The 19,314-nt window shown below is 37.4% G+C and overlaps 3 protein-coding genes and 1 pseudogene across 3 annotated transcripts; 1 reads left to right on the forward strand and 3 right to left on the reverse strand.

Annotated features, from left to right (window-relative positions):
• Positions 1-11: 11 nt before the first annotated feature.
• On the reverse strand, positions 12-4,199 carry LOC141841291 (peptidyl-prolyl cis-trans isomerase Pin1-like; annotated as a pseudogene).
• A 451-nt stretch (positions 4,200-4,650) lies between these two features.
• Positions 4,651-8,063, forward strand: LOC141841290 (uncharacterized). Its single transcript, XM_074729435.1, is given in 6 exon segments — positions 4,651-4,710; positions 4,712-4,885; positions 4,992-5,084; positions 5,181-5,324; positions 5,449-5,519; positions 7,692-8,063. Coding segments are annotated over 6 exon segments (828 nt in total). The 3' UTR covers positions 7,978-8,063.
• Positions 8,064-8,562: 499 nt separating this feature from the next.
• On the reverse strand, positions 8,563-14,015 carry LOC141839576 (AP-2 complex subunit sigma). The gene is made up of 6 exons (XM_074727355.1): positions 13,883-14,015; positions 13,710-13,808; positions 13,579-13,629; positions 11,030-11,203; positions 9,916-9,975; positions 8,563-8,861 (listed from the first exon to the last, which is right to left on the reverse strand). The coding sequence occupies exons 1-6, from the start codon at positions 13,883-13,885 to the stop codon at positions 8,820-8,822; spliced, it is 429 nt and encodes a 142-aa protein (XP_074583456.1). The 5' UTR covers positions 13,886-14,015; the 3' UTR covers positions 8,563-8,819.
• Positions 14,016-17,018: 3,003 nt separating this feature from the next.
• On the reverse strand, positions 17,019-19,039 carry LOC141840205 (uncharacterized). The gene is made up of 3 exons (XM_074728124.1): positions 18,300-19,039; positions 18,114-18,217; positions 17,019-17,958 (listed from the first exon to the last, which is right to left on the reverse strand). The coding sequence occupies exons 1-3, from the start codon at positions 19,037-19,039 to the stop codon at positions 17,231-17,233; spliced, it is 1,572 nt and encodes a 523-aa protein (XP_074584225.1). The 3' UTR covers positions 17,019-17,230.
• Between the last annotated feature and the right edge of the window lie 275 nt (positions 19,040-19,314).

A 19,314-nucleotide genomic window follows, 5' to 3' on the forward strand; every position in this document is an offset into this window, starting at 1 on the left:
ACTATCTGAAAGGATTTATCAATTTCTAGTGACAAAAGGATCGTCCACGAAAAATGATAACAATATACTACAAGCCTGTGTAAATTGTCGCTTAAATCTACATAATCAAGTTTGAACAATGTTCCATTTTTCCTGGGAACACATTAACCAGTTCTCACAATGATACGTACAGCGCTGTCACTATCGATGATGTCGCTAATTTGGCCAACTTCTAGTACAAAGGTAGCTTCCTCGATCGGCTTCTGCATTTGTCCACGTCCAAACCGACCTGCAGCATTTCAAAATATCAAACAGTGTCGCAAGATGGCCATGATTAATCAGTGGAAGCGATACTTCGAACAAAATCATTTTATATTTTCCTATCATAAAAACAGAGAGAAAAACAGTGCGCCGAAACAATCCCATCTAAACTGCTCATGTTTAGAGGAGATGACTCTATTTCGGTCTGCTTTACACTTGAATATAACCAACACGAGTGGCGTGGAGAATGCCTATAAAAGAATTGAAAGAAAGCGTTTCTCACAAATCATTCAAAGTGATTTAAGTGAGAGCATCACTCTAGATTTTCCTCCAAAGGCACAATCAGATGACTGAGGGTTGGCAAAATGCAGCCCATAAGAAATAAAGCAACTCGAGCAATTTGGTGTAACCAAACTTTAACAACTAAAAATATGAATAAAAAAGTAGTGACCATAAGAACAAAAACATAGCAGATAATAGTTTCTAACTTTTCTTTTCGTGCACTGTGAAACCAAGTCCAAATAGTACAAATGGAGGTTTTCTCCCTTTCTCTCTCAAACAAAATTAGGCTACCAGTGGGGTTATTAAAGAGAACAGGATTAATTGGTTAAGGCTTGACTTGAACAAATCAACTTACGCTGTTAGCCTGCAAGCAAAGCAAAGAGTTATTACCAAAAGCCAAATCAATCTCCTTTTTTGAATCAGATTACTCTTTACTTCACGTTAGCATCCAACATTCATGTAACTGAAGCATGGTTTTTAAAATCAAGCTACACCTTAGTACATGGTAACCTAAAACAGCTGCACCATATCTGAAATGAAAGTCATACAAGCACAACCTCAACATTCATTTTGTGTTGCTTTGCGCAAAACATACAGTCCGCCCATGGGCTTAAAATTGAAATAAGGTCGGTATGAAGTAAATACATGTTTCACCTATATCTCATCCATACCAAACATTTATCACCAGCATTGAGTAGTGCATACCTTTCATCACAACATGTGCCAGCTGAAACCAACCCCATGACGGGTTCAAAGGGCAGGGCAAACGAATATAGGAGTGGGAAGCAAAGCTCAGGATAAGGACTCGTAACAAAGGGCAATCAAAGGAACCGAGTTCAACTGAGCATCAGGGAGCAGTAGATTCTAGAAAATCATGATAGACTATATATTCAATTAGACATTTTATTATTTTAAAGATTTGGTATTGATACTAATAAATATTTTTATTTTCATGCCAGAATTTTAGAATCATTTCAGTTTTATAAAATTATTTTTACCTACTAAGTAGAACAATTCCTTTTATTATTGCTATTATCATTCATCTTATAGAACTTATTTCTTTCCATATAAATATCAAATACTAAAATTTGAGAAGTATTTGTCTTATATTTATATTTCAATAATTTGATTTACCCTTCACAATGCTAGAATGTTTAAAATATTTAGATTAGTACTAGATATTGAAAATTAATGCATTTGATAAATGCTAAAAGTCAAATATAGTTCTAATATTAAATTTGTAGAATATTAGGATCCTGTGCTCCGATCATATGATCGGAACTTACGAACATCTTTGCATTTCAAAATAGAATCTCAATCCGGACAACCTTAGATTGAAAAGATTGATCGAAATCAAGTGATTTTGCTATAGTTCAGTTGATTTCCTGAATTCTCACTCAATTTTGCTTGATTCACTCAAATTCCAACAGTTTCACACTTAATTACCATGATTTCTAAGATCCTGGGAGTGGCATTTGAGAAATCACAAGGAATTGGATTGACCTAGACTGAGCTTGATTCAAATCAGCCAATCTGTATCAAGATCAGTCAATGTTGCCAACTATCAACCAAATAAAAGTACAAAAGTAAAGCATTGGGTAGTTACCTTTATGTGCACTGTGAAATCGACTACATAAGAACAAAAGTAAAGCATCAAGTAATTGCCTTTATGTGCACTATGAAATCAAGTCCAAATAGTACAAATGAACTATACATCTACCAAATGAACAGACAGTTGACTACATCTCGACCTATATCTATGTTACCTTCTGTTATTTGATTACATGATCTCAAACAGATATCACCTAGGAGTTCGCAACAAGAGACCACATCGCATATAGCATGTGGTTCCCTGTATGTTGTTGGCTTCAATATACAGGACCCGGCTGCCTATGCATCCAGATAATTTGTTTATACGGCTATACATTAAAAAAATTCAAATTTTTTTTAGATGAAACTATCATGAGCTAGTTTTATTGGTATGCTTTATTATACATATGCCAATAATTTTTCTAATGAAAAATAATTTAAAACTTTTCAGAACTTTGATTACAAATATACTTTTTTTCTCAAAACAAATAAGCAGTTCTCTATTCGCATTACGTTATTTGATTCTCAACAATTCTTATGAATCATCTAATGATTTAAATATCAGTTGATCATGAAATACCATACAATACCTATGATATATGGATGACCACATGATCAAGTAAAAGACTTCAAAATCTAAAAGGAAATAGTTACAAAATTAAATTAGAGCACATAACAAGTGCATTAAAAAATAGAGTAAAATGAGAATTCAGGAGTAGATGTTTGCAATTATCAAAAGGGATAGACATAGAGCAATATCATATAGGCAAAGTGCGAGTGGCTATAAAAAGGAAGGGAATATACTAAGATAGGATAAATATTCTAATAATCTTACAGCAATATTATTCATGCGGGATTGGAAGGATCCATAAAAGCAAGGAAATATGTTAAGATGGCATATATTTTCTAACATGACCAAAAAATGTATAATTAGATAATTAAGACTAACTACAATTGAAGATAAGGCTAATTGGAGATCCAGAATCCACCTCACACATACCTGTAGGTTTGATAGATAGTGGGAGAAAACTTCAAGCAACATAAATTGATATACACCTAAATGACTTCTAAGCAATAACAGCATGATCTTACACAGAATTCAATGGTAATGAGATTCATATAATTAACCCTAAATAGTTAAAATGTTAAGCCTTTATTTCTTCCTGTTCTCATGAAAATTAGTACACAAGTGCAATCATTCTTATAGAAACTTTCATATCGGGTAGTATAAGTGAACAGATAGATAAAGGATGGTTTCTCCTGGTTACATGATGACAAATTTAGTAAAAATTCTGGTTTCTTCTTAACTATACAAAAAGAAAGTCACCAAGAACGAATAATTTTTTGGATGGAAATATACCTCAATTAACCCCAACATCATACACCAAACTATTAAAACTGTCCATCTTGTCCTGAAAAGATCTCCTAAATCAAATTCTCTTATACGGAGTATCATGTTCCAACTAACCATATACAAAGATTATCAACATCAACCGCTAGAAGATCCAATGCTCTAAACTTTAATTGTACACTACCATGTAGCTATCAAATCCGTAATACCCCCGGCATTAAACCTAAAAGACTAAATAGGTATGTTGAAAAAGGCATATATAAGAAGTATACATATAATAAATTTACCCTTGAGGAGACAGAAATATGAGGTTATGGAAATCACAAATGATCAACCCGATAGATCGAAGGAAGGAGAAAAGGGAATCCATCCAAGAAGATAGTCGGTGTTGATTATCTTCAGAGAGAAAAATAAAAAGTTGGTCCAATCAAGTGGGGGAGAAAAAAGTCCAGTAAGGTAACCCTAGAAGGCACGGAAGGGCGGATAGGAAAGATAACAGACCGAGATCGCCACTGCGCTTGGCGGAGCTGCAATCGGAGTAGCGTGCCGCGACGTCCTGAAAGCAGGCCTCGCCGGAGACAATGATCTCACGAAGGGAAAGAAGCTGGTTGACGGCGGCGTCGCCGGTGGTAGCTGAGATGATACGGCCGTGGGGATCCTTCCATGAGGCCTTGCGACGTGATCCCTGGTGCTCGATGAGTATGTGCTATGCTTTCACCTGCTCCGCCATCGCCATCGCCCACTTCCCGTCCTCTATTTTCCTTCAGTGGCCTTTGTCAAAAAGGCTCCTGCGCCCGTCGAATGGTAAATGGCGGGATTTTATAACGGAAACGGGGAGAAATTTTTCAATTTGCCCAAATTAATTGTGGTTACTTTTATTTCGCCCCTCAGGTTTCTGTCAATTTAAATTAGGTCTGTTTGATTGGTCTGTCCCATCAAATAATTTAGATAAATTAAATTAAAATTTTATAAAGTTTATCTGGATACGATATCCAATTGGCCCTTATTCATTGGCTTTTGCCCCAAGAGTTATTTACTCATGCTTGGTCCTCATCATGTCCGTCGGATCTAGATCCATCGGTCGAGACGTCGGCATTCCACTGTCAAGCCGCTTCCTATTATCCTTCGAAGGGGCATCGCTTGTGCTCTTTCCCTTTTGTTTTTTCTGCTCCATTTTTTCTCGAGAGATGGCGGAAGGGATCGCGAAATCATTGAAGAACGAGGAAGGCGCCTGCGACGACGTCCCATCTTTCCGCTTTTTCCAATGCTAAAATGGTGAAGGAGGAGGAGCCGAGCAACGGCGCAGAAGACGACGAGGATCAAGATAATGTTCCTCTCTCCAAATCCAGAGTAAAGAAATCCAAAAACTCCACTTCAAAGGTCAAGAAAGAGGAAATTTTCGAGCAGACAGATGACAAGAAGGTAGGCTTTCTGGTTTCCTTTTATTCTTTTTGTGGGGCGGAAAAAAAAATCTTTTGACTGTGCTATCTATGTAGTTGTTTAATGAAGGATGATTCATTTTCCCTAGATAAAGAAGAGGGAAGAGGAGAAGAAGAATGTGAAGAGTGTTTCCCGAGTAAAGACGAGTGAAGCGGATGATTCAGAAAATGAGGATGTGAAGGTTTATTTGGCTCTCATTTTGGTTCATTATTTGTGCATAACGTTTGAAGTTTTGGCTTCCCTGATGTATCGTTGATTGCGTCGTTGTGCTTTGAAGGAGAAGAAGGAAAAAAAGAAGAGGAAGAGGATTAAAGAGGTGGAGAAAAAGGCAGTTGGGAAGAAGGGTTCCGTTGCTGATGGAAAGGTAAAGGGGAGAAAGGTGTATGATTTACCAGGGCAGAAGCACGACCAGCCGGAGGAAGTATGGTTCCTTTCTTTCCCTGTGTTTGAACCATTTGTTCATTGAAGAGAAATAGACTGTAGATTAACTTTAGGGTTTCTGATTTAGGATAATTTGCTCTTTTTTTTCTCTTCTGTTGCTGCAGAGAGATCCTTTGCGAATGTTCTATGAATCACTTTACAATCAGGTTCCAGGAAGTGAAATGGCTGCACTATGGTTAGTTCTATGCTATTTCTTGCATGAAAGGATGCTTTTCTTCTATTTGCTTTCTTTTGGATCCTACTGAAAGTGATGCCTTCGTTTAATGATATTGCCTTGCATAGAATTCAATTGAGGGATAAGATTCCTTTAGCAAACTACAAAATGTGAGGATAAACATGATTCAACTATGATGATGATACAGTGCCTTTGTTTAATGCACTTATGCACATAATGCTAGTCATTAATGTTTCTAGCCATGCATCTCCAATGCAAGGTTTTTGGAGAGATTTGTGAAATCCAAAAGCTGAACAAAAAAACTCGAACCATTGTGGACATGAAGTTTGAGGTTTTTATTTTAAGAGTGGTAGTGAAATTCAAAGCTGTTCTTTTCTCTCAAAATTGAGAATGAAGAGGTGTGATTTGATAGTGTAGGGCCCACAAAAAAGTTGTTGAGAGGTTTTTGATAGTGGAGAGAGTAGTAGGTTTTATGCTATTGATGTGGCATATTAAAGCTCATTTAGAACTCTGACCGTTGGAGATGCCCTAACGTGTGTTGCTTTGTATTCCTTTTCACTTCTTGGTCTTCTAGAAACATACTTTGCGTCTTAAAACTTCTTTGCAGGTTACCTTTTGTTGGTGATTCATTTATTTGGTGATAAATTTCTTCACTCAGCATTAGATTTGTAGGTCATACAATATGTTGCGCTTTAGGATGTACTTTTGTTTGGTCTTGAAAAATGGAGATGCGTAGGTATCAATTTCTTGTGCCATACTCTTCAACTATCACACTTCGACTTGGATACAAAGTATCCAACATGATTGTGGATACAAGTGTTAAGGCACAATTGTTTCTAATAGTTCTATACTTGATAAATATGGTTCCAAATGCTTATTATCTTGTTTATTTTATGGACTTGCATGCTAGTTTAAATTAAGAAACTTCCCTTTAGTGGTCATTTTCTCATTGCTTTGCATCCTCTTAGGCATTCTGGGTAAAACCAATAAGAGTTTGTGAGCTCTCTTATCGAACACATTACTAATCATGCTTTTTATAAAAAGGTTCTTGAGATTGTTTCCAGTACTTCTGTTAGCAATTATATGGATAACAACAAGATATGTATTCTAACTGTTATTATTAGCTGTATTTGTGGATGTATGTGTGTCCGTACGTGATTACATGAGTATGTGCACATGTGCATGCGTGCATGTGTTGATTGATAAACAATGTTAATGGTGTTTTACATCAATTGCTTTGCCTAAGCCAGAATCATCCATACTGGTTTATTTAAGTCACCGAATCACCTAGTGATTTAATCACTTGGTATATTGCATTTTTAAATTATCATAATTATTATAATGATTTAGTAGGGTGATACTATTGCAAGTATAGTATGCATTACAATTTTGGCAGTGATTGCAGTAATATGGTGGCATACTGCATTTTTTAATTGATATTAGCCAAATAAGGGTGATTATCAAAATCGTTTGAACCAACCACGACTATTTCTTGATTTATAGTCAAGATTCAAGGATTAGTTTGGCATTAAAAAACTTGAGTAGACATATTCAGAAGCCTTTTCCAAATAAGTCTCACGTATGACCTTGAGCATTTTTAGTGGCTTAGAGATGTACAATGTCTTCATGGGTGGGGTATCAACAACAAATAGTTGGGACATATTTTTTTTTTAGATTGCACGATAAGTAGAATAATATATTATGAAAAAAAATGTTTCTCTAATGCCATCAAGCCTATGGGTAGATGCCTAAATGTTTCTCAAGAAGAAACACGTACATAATTATTACGAGCATAGAATTTAAAAAACCTTATAACTACTGGGCTATGCTATTGTATGTACCATTATCTCAAAATATCATTCAAGAACTAGACTGGCACAACTAATTCATTTCTCCTTGTATTTGACAAAAACTTCTTTTGGATTCATATGAAAGAACCTTAACGTGGATGAAGAAAATTTCTGCCTTATGCACTATTGTTGACCACTCTAAACATCAACATCAAATTAGACCAATAAACTGGAAAGCAAGTTTGTGAAAACATACTTGCTCCTGAAACTGTGTAATCACTTTGCTTGATGAACAGTGAGTTGAATTATCATGATATAGAGTGCATTTTATTACGTATACCTCTCTTGTTCTGAGGAATTTGGCTTTGTTTTTTTAATGCAGGATGATGGAGTGGGGTTTGCTTCCATTGGACGAAGCTAAGAAGGTGTATGAGAATAAGCTCAAGAAGAACCAACAGCAGAAGCTTAGGTCACCGGTAAAGGCTGCCTCTGTTGAGGTGACACGAAATGGCACAGCTAAAAAACTGCAGAAAACTGTCCAGAAAACGGAAATGAAGGTTTCAAGGAAGCGGAAGGCTAGGGGCTTCCAAGAAGAAGAAGAAGAAGATGATGATGATGATGATTTCGTTTTGTCTAAGATAGCCAAAAAACCAAGAGCTTCAAGCTAATACATTAGCTGCAATGGTGATTGTCGCTTATTTAATCCACTACATTTACATGCTCTGTGGGTAATTTAAACTCACTTTTAGTGTTAGTAATTGCTTCTGGATTTTTCTATCTACATACTCTCCTTATAATGCATCGAAATGGTCCAGCTAACTTAGATTATCAGCATGATCTGTTGATCAGCCTCGAGCTCTATTTGTTTGTCGAAAATAGTATTTTTTGTGTTTATATCATAAAGGAAAATTAATTTCCCCTAGGTCGGGCTAGTTAGGCTGGCTGGACACTTTGCTCGGGCTAGTTGGTTCAATTGCATTCTTGAAATTATCACGTGGCCATTGGGGTAAAAGATGAAGCCGTCACAGTCATTCCTTCGGGACGGTCTCATGCGTTTTGAAAGAGGATAAATCATTGGAGATTATGCTCTAGCACAGTAACTTTTTGCAGGGGAAAGATCAAACACTCAGCGAAACATTTTGCATCTTTTGAGAAGTGACTCTGAGATCTATTAGGGTAAACATCCATGCAGGTATCAACTGCGTCAACCTACAGGTTGTGTGGGTTGACCGTGGAAGGGCAATCATAATTCATGTCAACGTATGCAATTGATGTAAAATTGTTAAATCATGGTCCAACCACCAAACGCTCATATATCTAAGGCTGCCAAAATATGTCGGGTAATTACATATCCTCGCAATTTGCTGGAATACAAAACGAATTAAAACAACGATGGCCTAACTGTTCAACAAGACGCCGTTTTTCTTCCTGAAAACATACTAATAATTTGCTGCTGAGGATCCAGCTCTAGCAATTTATGCCATCGTGTGAAATGTTGCGTGGACGGTTCTCATTCCTGTTTTTCCAATTCACCCATCCTCTCAATTATCGCCTGCATGATGAAAAGAGAGGGGAAAAAACCAAATTGTAAACAACAAAAAAGAATTGTTACAAGAGTTATTAACTACCAGATTGCCCCAAGATGTATATATGGGTGAAACAGAATGGCTGAGTCATGTTACTAGAGATGCCTGAGTCATGTTACTTTTCTGAAAATTATCATCGTATATGTGGAAGCCCTAAAATAACACAAATAATTATTCAGTAGGCAATTTGTCTTTTCTGTTACGTTTTGGGCTCAGGGTATTTCTATGTACTTCTCAAATTCAAAGAAGTTGTTCCTGGCCCACTACATTTAAAATAAATCAAATGATATTGTTGAAGAAGCTAATTGCATGCATGTACCATCCTACAGACCGGATACAGACAAAGAAAAAGAAAATATGAATATGCGATGCACAATTGTGAGATTGAGCTGTAATCATTTTTTTTTTTGACATTATCCAAGAAAGAAGCGACAGAAGGAAAGTTCAAACATGCATCAGGCACAAATTAGTACATAAACATGTTATTATTAGATATACCTGACCACTCTAACCATACCAACCATTCAAGAAAAAATAATAGGTCAACGGTAATAGACATCAGGTTAAACTAGATTGGTGAACACCACAAGAAGCTCCAGTAGTCCCAAATCTTATCCTGCCACTGGAATCTATTTAATCTACATTCTAGTCTGTCACATATTCAATTCAATGTTTAGTTACTAATTTAGGTTGCTTGCCAAGATTTAACACAACCCCATTAATCGTGTTCATTTGGGTTTGGGACTGACACTTCACCTCTATTGGTGAATACCATGAATGTTTTAAAACCATCGTATTGACTCAAACAGGAAGGATCACATATCGGGAAGCGCACGCAGCGGCCAACCCAAAGCTTTAATTTAGATAGAAGCAATACCATGGGTGTTGATGCGTAGCTGAATGTTTTAAAACCATGCTCAACAGGAAGGGCATATCAAAGCTTTAATTTAGATAGAAGCAATACTGTTGATGCGTAGCAATCTTTAAAAAAAAAAAGAGATGAACTTAACAATGACTAACCCTCTTGCTTGTTTCTTGAATCTCTCCAGCAAGAATAAACTCATCCAATATTAGATAAACCTGAAAAAGAATGTATATACATCAGGTGAAATATATATAAGTTGTCAGCAAATAATTGTAACAAGCACACTCAATTTCTTGAATTTCATCTTTGATTAGTTCTGCAATGTTATGCTATATAGAAGTTACAGCATGTACTGGTAATCATGGACTTGATGACCTGTGGAAAAGCTAAACTTATTCAAAAACAAGGGAGTTTGCTTAGGTTTGCAGTTCACTTTTCTTAACATGGAATTAATTTGTTTAGAACATTCAGTTAGTAAATATCAATACTATTATATGGTAAACTATTGTTCAGAGCTAATTAAAACTATATAAGAAATAGGTATCCCATAGGAAACCTAGAATGCCAAACTAGGATTTTGATCTACTGTTAGCAAGGACCAATTAGAAGCACATGGTAGGAAAGAGGTCTCATAGGAAATCCAAAACACAAACTAAGTTTTTGTTTGCATGTTGACAAGGATGAATTAGGAGAAAAATGTAGTCCAACAAGCTTGTACATGTACTGGTTTAATGCTTGGATTCACTGCAAAATGAATATTTAGTTGAATTTACCAACTTCCCATGTTGAAGTTTGCCTGATTCTTGGATCCAGATCTTAACCTCCATAATTGGCATATTCAAGAATTAATACCAATGATTCATTTATTATAAAATGGTTTTTATAGGACTCAAAAATCCACTAAATTTTGCCAGATAAGGAAACAAAAAATTGGAACAACTCATGGAAACATTATTTTAGAAAGACATCAAGTTATTTTGGTTACATATAAGATTAGAATAGGCACAATTTGAAATTTCAAAAAAAAAAGAATATAAAAAATATGAATAAACTTGTGCATGCAACAAATAGATGCAAAATTCAAAACAAAATGGTGATAAAACAAACTCCCATATTTCTAGGTTGAAGATGAAGCTTCAGCTGGAAAATAAAATGTTGAATGCAGACCAAATGAAAAATAAAGAAATGACTGATCGGGCATACTGAACAAATATAGGAATTTAATTACAGTAGTCAAGACAAAAAGAAATTCAGATATAGGATTTTAACCTTGTGGAAGTTAAACACCAAATCTAGTTCACAAACATTGCTGAAGAAATGATCGAGAATCTCCACAAATAGATGGATGCACTCCAAGTATGCTAACTCATTATCAGTGATATCAACACACAGTGAAAAGAAGAGTCCCGCATATCTTCTATAAATAACTTTGTGAGTGCGGAACTGCACAAAGAAACATGCATGAGTGACACCAATATCATGAACAAATATACTTGCCAAAAAGAAATCACAGGTGATCCATGCCACAATTCCAAATCTTATTACAATCTCATAACAGTTATGGATGTGATATAACCACAGTTCCAAATTTCAAGTTCTGCATGTCACATGTATTATTACTGATTCAATGTCTCATGCCCATATCCATGTTTTCACATGGTCATAAGCAGTAATCATTTGTAGAAGCTTTTTGAAAGAAAAAAAAAATCACAGTTTTATTGACACAGATACCTGCATGATTTGTTGATGAGATTCATGCTTATATTGGCCACAAGCTGTCATTCTTGTTTACACCCATTTTTCATATACCATAAAAATGAATTTTAACAACATGCATTATGCATGCCTAAGACTTTGAAAGACACATAATCTGTTATCTGTTATTCAGAACACGTGACATGGTAATTTGAACTCAGAAACAAAGAATCAAAGGGAATAAGAATTCAAAATTCTAGTTGAACTGAAATTAAGTGTCTTTAGTTCAATGATAACTTCCCAAGAAAAAGGAAAAGAAAATCACAAGAAATTGGAAAAGGATCAAAGAAACATACTTTATTTTTGATCTATTGAAATAAAGCATAACATGTAGAGTAATTTTCCACATTGTGCTCCATGAACTCGCTATCCATTCAAATGTTATTAATATTAAGGCAGAAAACATCAACAAGTCATATATTTCTACTAGTTCAGTATGGTTATACAGATTTTATCACTAATGTTACTAAGGTCACTTTTGAGTATGTTAAGTATATGTTTCCTTGTTTGTCATTGCCCATCCAACTTGTGCAAGTAAGAAAGTTATAAATAGTCTTTAAATATGTGTATGCAACTTAATTTATTTCCTCTCATATTTGATTTACCGGGTCCATTTGCAAATGTCATCATTTTTTTATCATATATTTCCTAGTAATCTCAGTCATCTCAACATTCTTATCCCTACTACAATAAGCTTTTTATTAGTTATTTTTAAAAATCTAACACTGATCATAAAGCATGACTAGTCATAGCAGTCATCTTTCCATCATTTAAAACTAGAGAAGGATCTCCACCTCAATCATATAGCTTGTAACCTACAAATGATATTTCAATTATTAAATAATGCATAGAAGCTAAGCATCCATAAGCTGATATTAATAAGAATATTTCTAGGGAACACAATCGTAAATAAGGACTTTTCTGTCGAACGTTAGTAATATAATATATTATTCAGTAAGGGTCTTTGAGGAGAAGTACATCTTGCCTTATCACCCAGGAATCGACAATTTGCAATCTTTTCTAGTCAGATAGGCTGCATATCTATCTAGCTAACTATGTTAATTCCTACTTTGGCCCTGAAATAATGATTTGGGTACCCATACACCAAATCAATACAAAGATAAATTTACCTAAACCTAAATTTTACTAACCATTTATCAGATAATAAAAGTGTCATGTGATTATCTACCATGCGAGGAACTCCACACGCCAGCAGAGAATAAATAACTATGGCAAAACATATTCTCTCCTCTCTTTGTTGTGGCATTCCCCCCCGCCCCCCCCAAGCAAATCTCAAAATCCCATTTCTATATTATTCAGGTACTATTCTCCTCTAAATGCAAGCCACACCTTTCTACCACCCCATCTTTCTATATAGGTCACCTCTTTTCCTGGCTATATGGCATCCACCTCTTCTTCCTCTTCATGATTGCTACTTTTACTCTCTAGGCACCATCGGCCAAGAAGACATGATGCGACACAAACAAATCATGCAACAAAAAACTCAACTCTCAACGAACAAAGAGGAAAATTAATATTATTTGCTAAGATAATCAAGTATATGATATCCTAACTCTTTTCATAAACTTGAAATAAAACTAACTCTTTGTAAAACATCAACCTAGTTTATCCCAAAAAATTTTGGAAGACTAAACAACTATTACAACTCAATAAAATTGAAGAAATTTAAAACATAAAATTTTGAATTTTAAAGAAACCCTACATGTGTCCCCAAACCCCAAATCCTAGATTACATCAAGATCAACTTGGTTTTCCCTTGCCCCTCGCCCTCTCCTCAATCCACCCCAAATCCTAGATTGTTATGGGCATAGTTACCCAAGAAGCAACAGGAATATATGAAAAGAAATTCCAAGTTTGTGTTTGAGGGTAAGCGTGCTGTTCAAGAGATGAATAATGCCATATGCTTCTGTCTCCGACGGTGAGACAGATCCATAATAACGATGCATCCATATGATAGATCCCAGATCACAGGTCGTAAAAACGATAAACAGAACTGTCCAAAGCCTCATAAAGTATAAAATTGCTAACAGGAAAGAGTGTACCTCAACGAAATTGGTGAATTTGGGATCCCTATTGACCACCAACCGATGAACCTAGGGACCAACCAGATGTCAAAGTTCCTTTCGAGGAAGAAATTAGATGAGGAGGCGACAGCAATAACAAAGAAACAGACCTCGTATTCGACTTTGTGCTTCTCAGAATCCTCGAGGGGTACGTAGTACTTGGCCAGACGCGTCTTCCCCTGCCGGTTCTGCAGCAGAATGAATCGGATCTGCTCCCATCCGACCGTTTCGACGCGATCAGAACAAGATCTAAGAAAAACGACGGGAGGAAGAAGAGTTTTACCATATCGTCGTCGGCCGCTGGAGACGAGCAAGCGCGATATCTTCGCTTGAACCGATACGTCGTCTTATCGCTCGATCCGCTTCCAATCTGGACCCGAGACAGAAATTTAGTTCCAAGTCAGACTTTCAAGTTCCAAATTTCCAAACGACTCCATCAAATAAAGGAAGGATTGCCATGCATTTTTCTAATTTATCTCAAATTATTTTCTGTACATTTTTTTCTTTATATTTTATTTCTTCAAATCCCCTCCCCTTCAGTAAGAATCTATTATTTCAGCGGTCCCATGATTGGACTTATCTTCATCAAAATTTAACTCTTATTCACTTCAGTAATTCTGTTTCATCCTAACCAACTCAACTATACTCCGAAGGCATATTTCTTCATATCCCTGACAAAGAGATAATTTATCATCATCCCTATATAATGAAAATATGTTTTATCTATGCTTTTGTTATCTTATGTAATTGGTATATTCTAGTAGAGATAGATTAATAGAGATCATGAAATGATTCTAAAGCACAAGATAATGCTAGTGTCTTGTAAGCAAGTGTCTATGAGATTTCATGTAAACAAGTGTAATTGTTGGTTCTTAGAATTGAAGTTACTCCTCATTTCTTAAGAGGATTATATTACATACTCTTGTTTAGCATTTTACCCCTTAAAAGAGTTGCATACCCACTTGTGCTTAGCTACTACGTTGATAACATTATGAAGATTGAGTAATTAACAAAGAGCTTACACACTCTTATTATAAAGGAAACATATCGAATATTTAATTTAATCAATGACCATTTGAATTAAAACTAGTGACAGTAAAACAGGAGTGTTCTCAGATTGGTCACTAGTCGTCATGATTGTGTCAAGTGGATATTTGGATGTGCAGGCCTATTAGGAGGGATACTGACTTGAGTTAATTTTAAGGGCATGTCATCATGATATAAAATGATAAAGAGATTATGTTGAACAACAATCATGTTGCAAATGGCTTTCGTATAAATTATTAGCTAGTCTCGATGCCTTGCTAGGGACCACTAGAGTGTAGAGTCTAGAAAGTAGATGAGGAAATATATATTATTTTGAGGGCAAAGTGGTTAAGAAGTAACAAATGACAACTTAAAGGAAAGAGAATGGGACAATTAAATATTCTAAATTTTTAATATGCACCCGTAAACTAAATTATTATCGAGATGGTAGATGGATGGATGTAATTAACCAAATTCATTAAAGCATCCTTATTAATTTGAACATTAATATATCATATCTTCAAAAAATACAAGACTCATATATCACATATATACTCATTATATTATTAATACATACTCATATTTATTTTAACATTAGTACTCATTATTATTTAAGAGTTTCAGTATCTACTTATTTGTTTTATTATTATTTTATATAAAATAAATAAATACATTAACACCTCTTTAAAAATATTTGAATTTTGCTCATAAACTACATTCAAAGAATTGAACGTCGACGTACTTGTGAGTGTTATAACATTCATCCATATTAATTATAACACCATTGGAGTGTTATAATACTTATTAACGTCAATGTGGATGTTTTAATACAATCCATTCCCATTATAACACCCTCAATTTTATTAAAAAGAATGGAGCTCACTACAACATACTTATTATAACAACATATCTTTTTCACCCACATTCTTTTTAATATTAACACTCATTATTTATGGGTCACACCGTCCACTCAATAATTAATCTTAAAATTATATCATATTAAATAAATATATTTTAAAAATATTTTAAAATTATTATTTTTAAAATAATAATTTTACTTTTAAAATAATAATTTTACTATTTTTAAAAAATAATATTAAAAATTTTATTCAATTTTAAAATAACCGTTAAAACTAACCGTTTTAATAAATATAATTAAAAAATAAAAAAGTGGAGTGGATCATCCTCTTAGCTTGTCCACCCCACTTTTAATTGAACGTGTTCAATTGTTTGAATACGTTTAACACAATGGTGTTTAACACCAATAAAGTATTATAACATCTCATTAGAGCATCCGTGGATGCTCTAAAGAAGTATCTGAAGTTGATCCTCCGCCCTATTTAATTTTTTAACCACCTCTAATTATTTTAATCCTACAGCCCTTTAAAAGATTAAGAAAGAGTTTCATTTTTAAGCTCACAAATTGCCGCCTTGTGTGATCCAACATTTAAAATAGAAAGCACAGATTGGCTGGAGAAACTGCAGCTTTGATGGGTGGTTCAGCGCCCAAGGTCTTCCCTATTTTTCAGTGCTGGCGAATCCCAGCGGAGGGAGGCTGCCTCGGTGGATGTGAGTGGCGTTCAAGAAACTTCGCATGCGCCATTCAATTCATTGGCCACGTGAATCGAGTAAAATAATCATCCACTTCTGTTCGTTTCTCAACTGAAGAGCTATGAGTTATGGGAACTGGCACGAGTACCTTGTTAAGATTTCACTGAAGAAAGTTACGTTTTTGTTTTGGGAACAAGAACAGTGTTTCATCCAGATATGAACGATAATCGTGCATGAATTACAGTAAGAAAAAACAAGTTATTTTTGTAGGAATTTAGGAGAGGCTTTTTGTTTATATAAAAATTGAATCACAATTTTTCAAATTGTGGGGACACTTTTTTGCATAATGGCGACCTTCTAAAAACTAATCAATCATTTAATCATCACTCATATGCATATTAAAGCTAAGATGCTCCATGCTTATTAATCTTGTATGAGTAATGCATTAGAAGGATGTTTCAGTCTCAGGTAACTCTGGTCAGTTGCTGGAATGAACTGTAGCTCACCTCAATTCAAAGATGGAATGGGAATAAATTTGTCGAAGATACTCCATACTCATCGTAAGGACAAGTGCAATGATTCAATATCTAAGCATAAAATTAATCTTCCAAGTGTTCGAGTTAGTCATTGCAGTTGGCGGCATCTACCTAGAACTCAATGTGGAAGAGTATTATAATGTAAGTGTGCCTGCAACTACAAGCCTAATGGCACTCTCATCGATCCAGAATCCATATGAAAACAAGCGGGAAAAGGGGGAAGGCTTCCAGATCAGGAGACAGAAGCTAAATGGCCAGCACTGCAAGCTAGATCACATTACTTACTCCATGCATCGCATCATCTACTTCTATAATTATGTTGTATTAAAATAAATTTCGATCGTACTCACCCAATAATATATTCATTCGTCACGAATAATAAGCTTTCGACCTTATAGACATAATTTTAGTATATCAAGATGAAGACTTTGGACTTTGGAGACAAGAGGGTGGGCAACCCTTTTGATTTTTCTCTAGCCTTGGAACACGCCAACATTAAATAAAAATATTTGTGACATTTAGTAATTTACTTGCTCATTTAGTGATTTTTCTTTTACGGTGGATTGATTGTCCCGATCGAGGGCCCGATAGATGACGACGAAGCATGGGAGGATGGCCTTCGGATTGGTCACCAGCAGCTCCTCCAGGTTGCCGTACGCGCCGGCTCCGTCGGGCACGGCCACCGAGTCGTAAGCGTCCTCTGCCGCCGGGTCGTCGCCCGGGCGCTTCACTCGCCCGGCGATGACGCGGCACACGAGCATGGTCCGCAGTCGGTCCTCCGCGGCGCCGGAGGAGGGGCCGCAATCGTGCGCGCGCCCGCTGCTGGCGGTCGTCCGCACGCCATGCGGGTGGTTCGCCCGCGCGAAGCCGTGGCGGATGATGGCGCAGACGCCGCAGGCGACGGCGGAGGAAGCGGCGCCGCCGGTATTGGAGCAGAGCGAGGTGGAGCCACGGGCGCCAAGGGGGCAGGAGAGGGAGGTGCAGTGGAAGCGGAGGAGCTCGTTGCCATCGGCCGCGCAGCGGGAAGGGTGGTGGTGGCGAGCGGCGCCACTGGCGGCGGAGTGCGGGAGGGCGCGGGATTTGACGGCGGCGCGGTAGTCCTCAAAGCGCGCGACGGTCCGGGCCGTGTTATGGACCTTGAGGATGCGCTCGATCTTAGGGATCGGACGGTCCCTTTTCAGCCAGCTGGACTTAAAGATTATCTCCACGATGTTGCGTCCCGAATCGTCGGGCCCCAACTCCGACACTGCACGGTACGTTATCATCATTGCAAGTATTCTTTTTTCTTTTTCACTAAAAGTAATTTATAAAATAAAAAACATATTTAATCTAAAAACTCGGCTCTTCAACAAAATTCAAACAATTCAGACAGTAACGCTTCGTCTACCAATTTGATTGTACCTCCATGTCGTGTAATTTGATGCAATTCTAGGGTTTCAGGCTTCGTGAACACCTCGCCGCACTCGGCGCAAGCACACAGCATCGTTCTCGGCCTTGGATACCCCCTAATTAGCACATTAGGATCGATTTCTCTTTTCAGAAAAAAAAATGGATAGATTAGTGCGGGCTCGTTGTTGGAGAATGTACCTGGAAAATGAGTCGACGGAGACGGCGTGCCACTCGTAGCAGCCGGAGAGCTTGGGGAGCGAGGAATAGTATCCGCCTCCGCGGCAGCCAAGCGACGCCGCCGGAGGCGGCGGCCGGTGGCGGGCTGAGCGCGCCAGCGGTGCGGTCTCGTTCTGTGTGACGGAACTCGCGTCGGAGGAGAGGTCGGTATCGGAGCGGTGGACGATGCGGGTGTTGCCGTGCACGACGTCGCGGAAGGCACAGATGGACGACCCGCAGACGGCGCGGCCGAGCCGCAACGCCGGATCGTGGACGTGCGCCACCGCGGAGCGGCAGGTAAGCAGGCTCTTGAACTGCTCCCACGACGAGGAGGAGGAGGAGGAGGAGGAGGAGGAGGAGGGCGGAGGGATAGATCTGGAAGGGGGAGGCGGTGGCGTCCTCTTCTTCTTCTTCTTCTTATTCTTGGTTGGGTCGCGGCGGAGGAGGTGGCTGTCGGAGGTGGCGGCGGCAGGGAGGAAGGAAGTGACGGCCATTAGGAGGAGGACGAACAGGTGGCGGAAGAGGAGCGAAGGCCGTCTCTTCACCACCATCAACACTACTACTCTGCCTCTAATCGGATGGATGTCTTTTTGAGACCTGGCGGCGAGAGAATGCGAATAAAGAGAGGAAGAGAGAGGGTGGAGTGGAGGAGGTGAAGGCGTGGAATGCGAAATGATTTGCATTCTTTTTGTTTTATGTGGTTTGGTGTCTTCTGCAGCCATGATTTGTTTATATCTGGTCATACCGGTGTCACCTAATGGGGTCGTGACGAGCCAGGCTGCATTTAATAAATGTGATCCGTGGGGTCGTGGCCAGGGGATAATCCTCATGGGTTGGCTGAGGATATATTGATGATGACGAAGATGCATGGGAGAGTTTGGTTTTACCAAATTACGGTAGTTGTTCATATTTTTTTTTATAATTTAAATATACAATTAATCCTCTTTTTTTCTTCTGATTTCTGTTATGTATAATGGATCAGAAACAATTGTAGCTT

This window comes from Curcuma longa, chromosome 11, assembly GCF_044706935.1.
Source record: "Curcuma longa cultivar G26 ecotype Majalengka, Jawa Barat chromosome 11, ITB_CL_G26_1.1, whole genome shotgun sequence".
In the NCBI taxonomy this organism is placed as follows: domain Eukaryota; kingdom Viridiplantae; phylum Streptophyta; class Magnoliopsida; order Zingiberales; family Zingiberaceae; genus Curcuma; species Curcuma longa.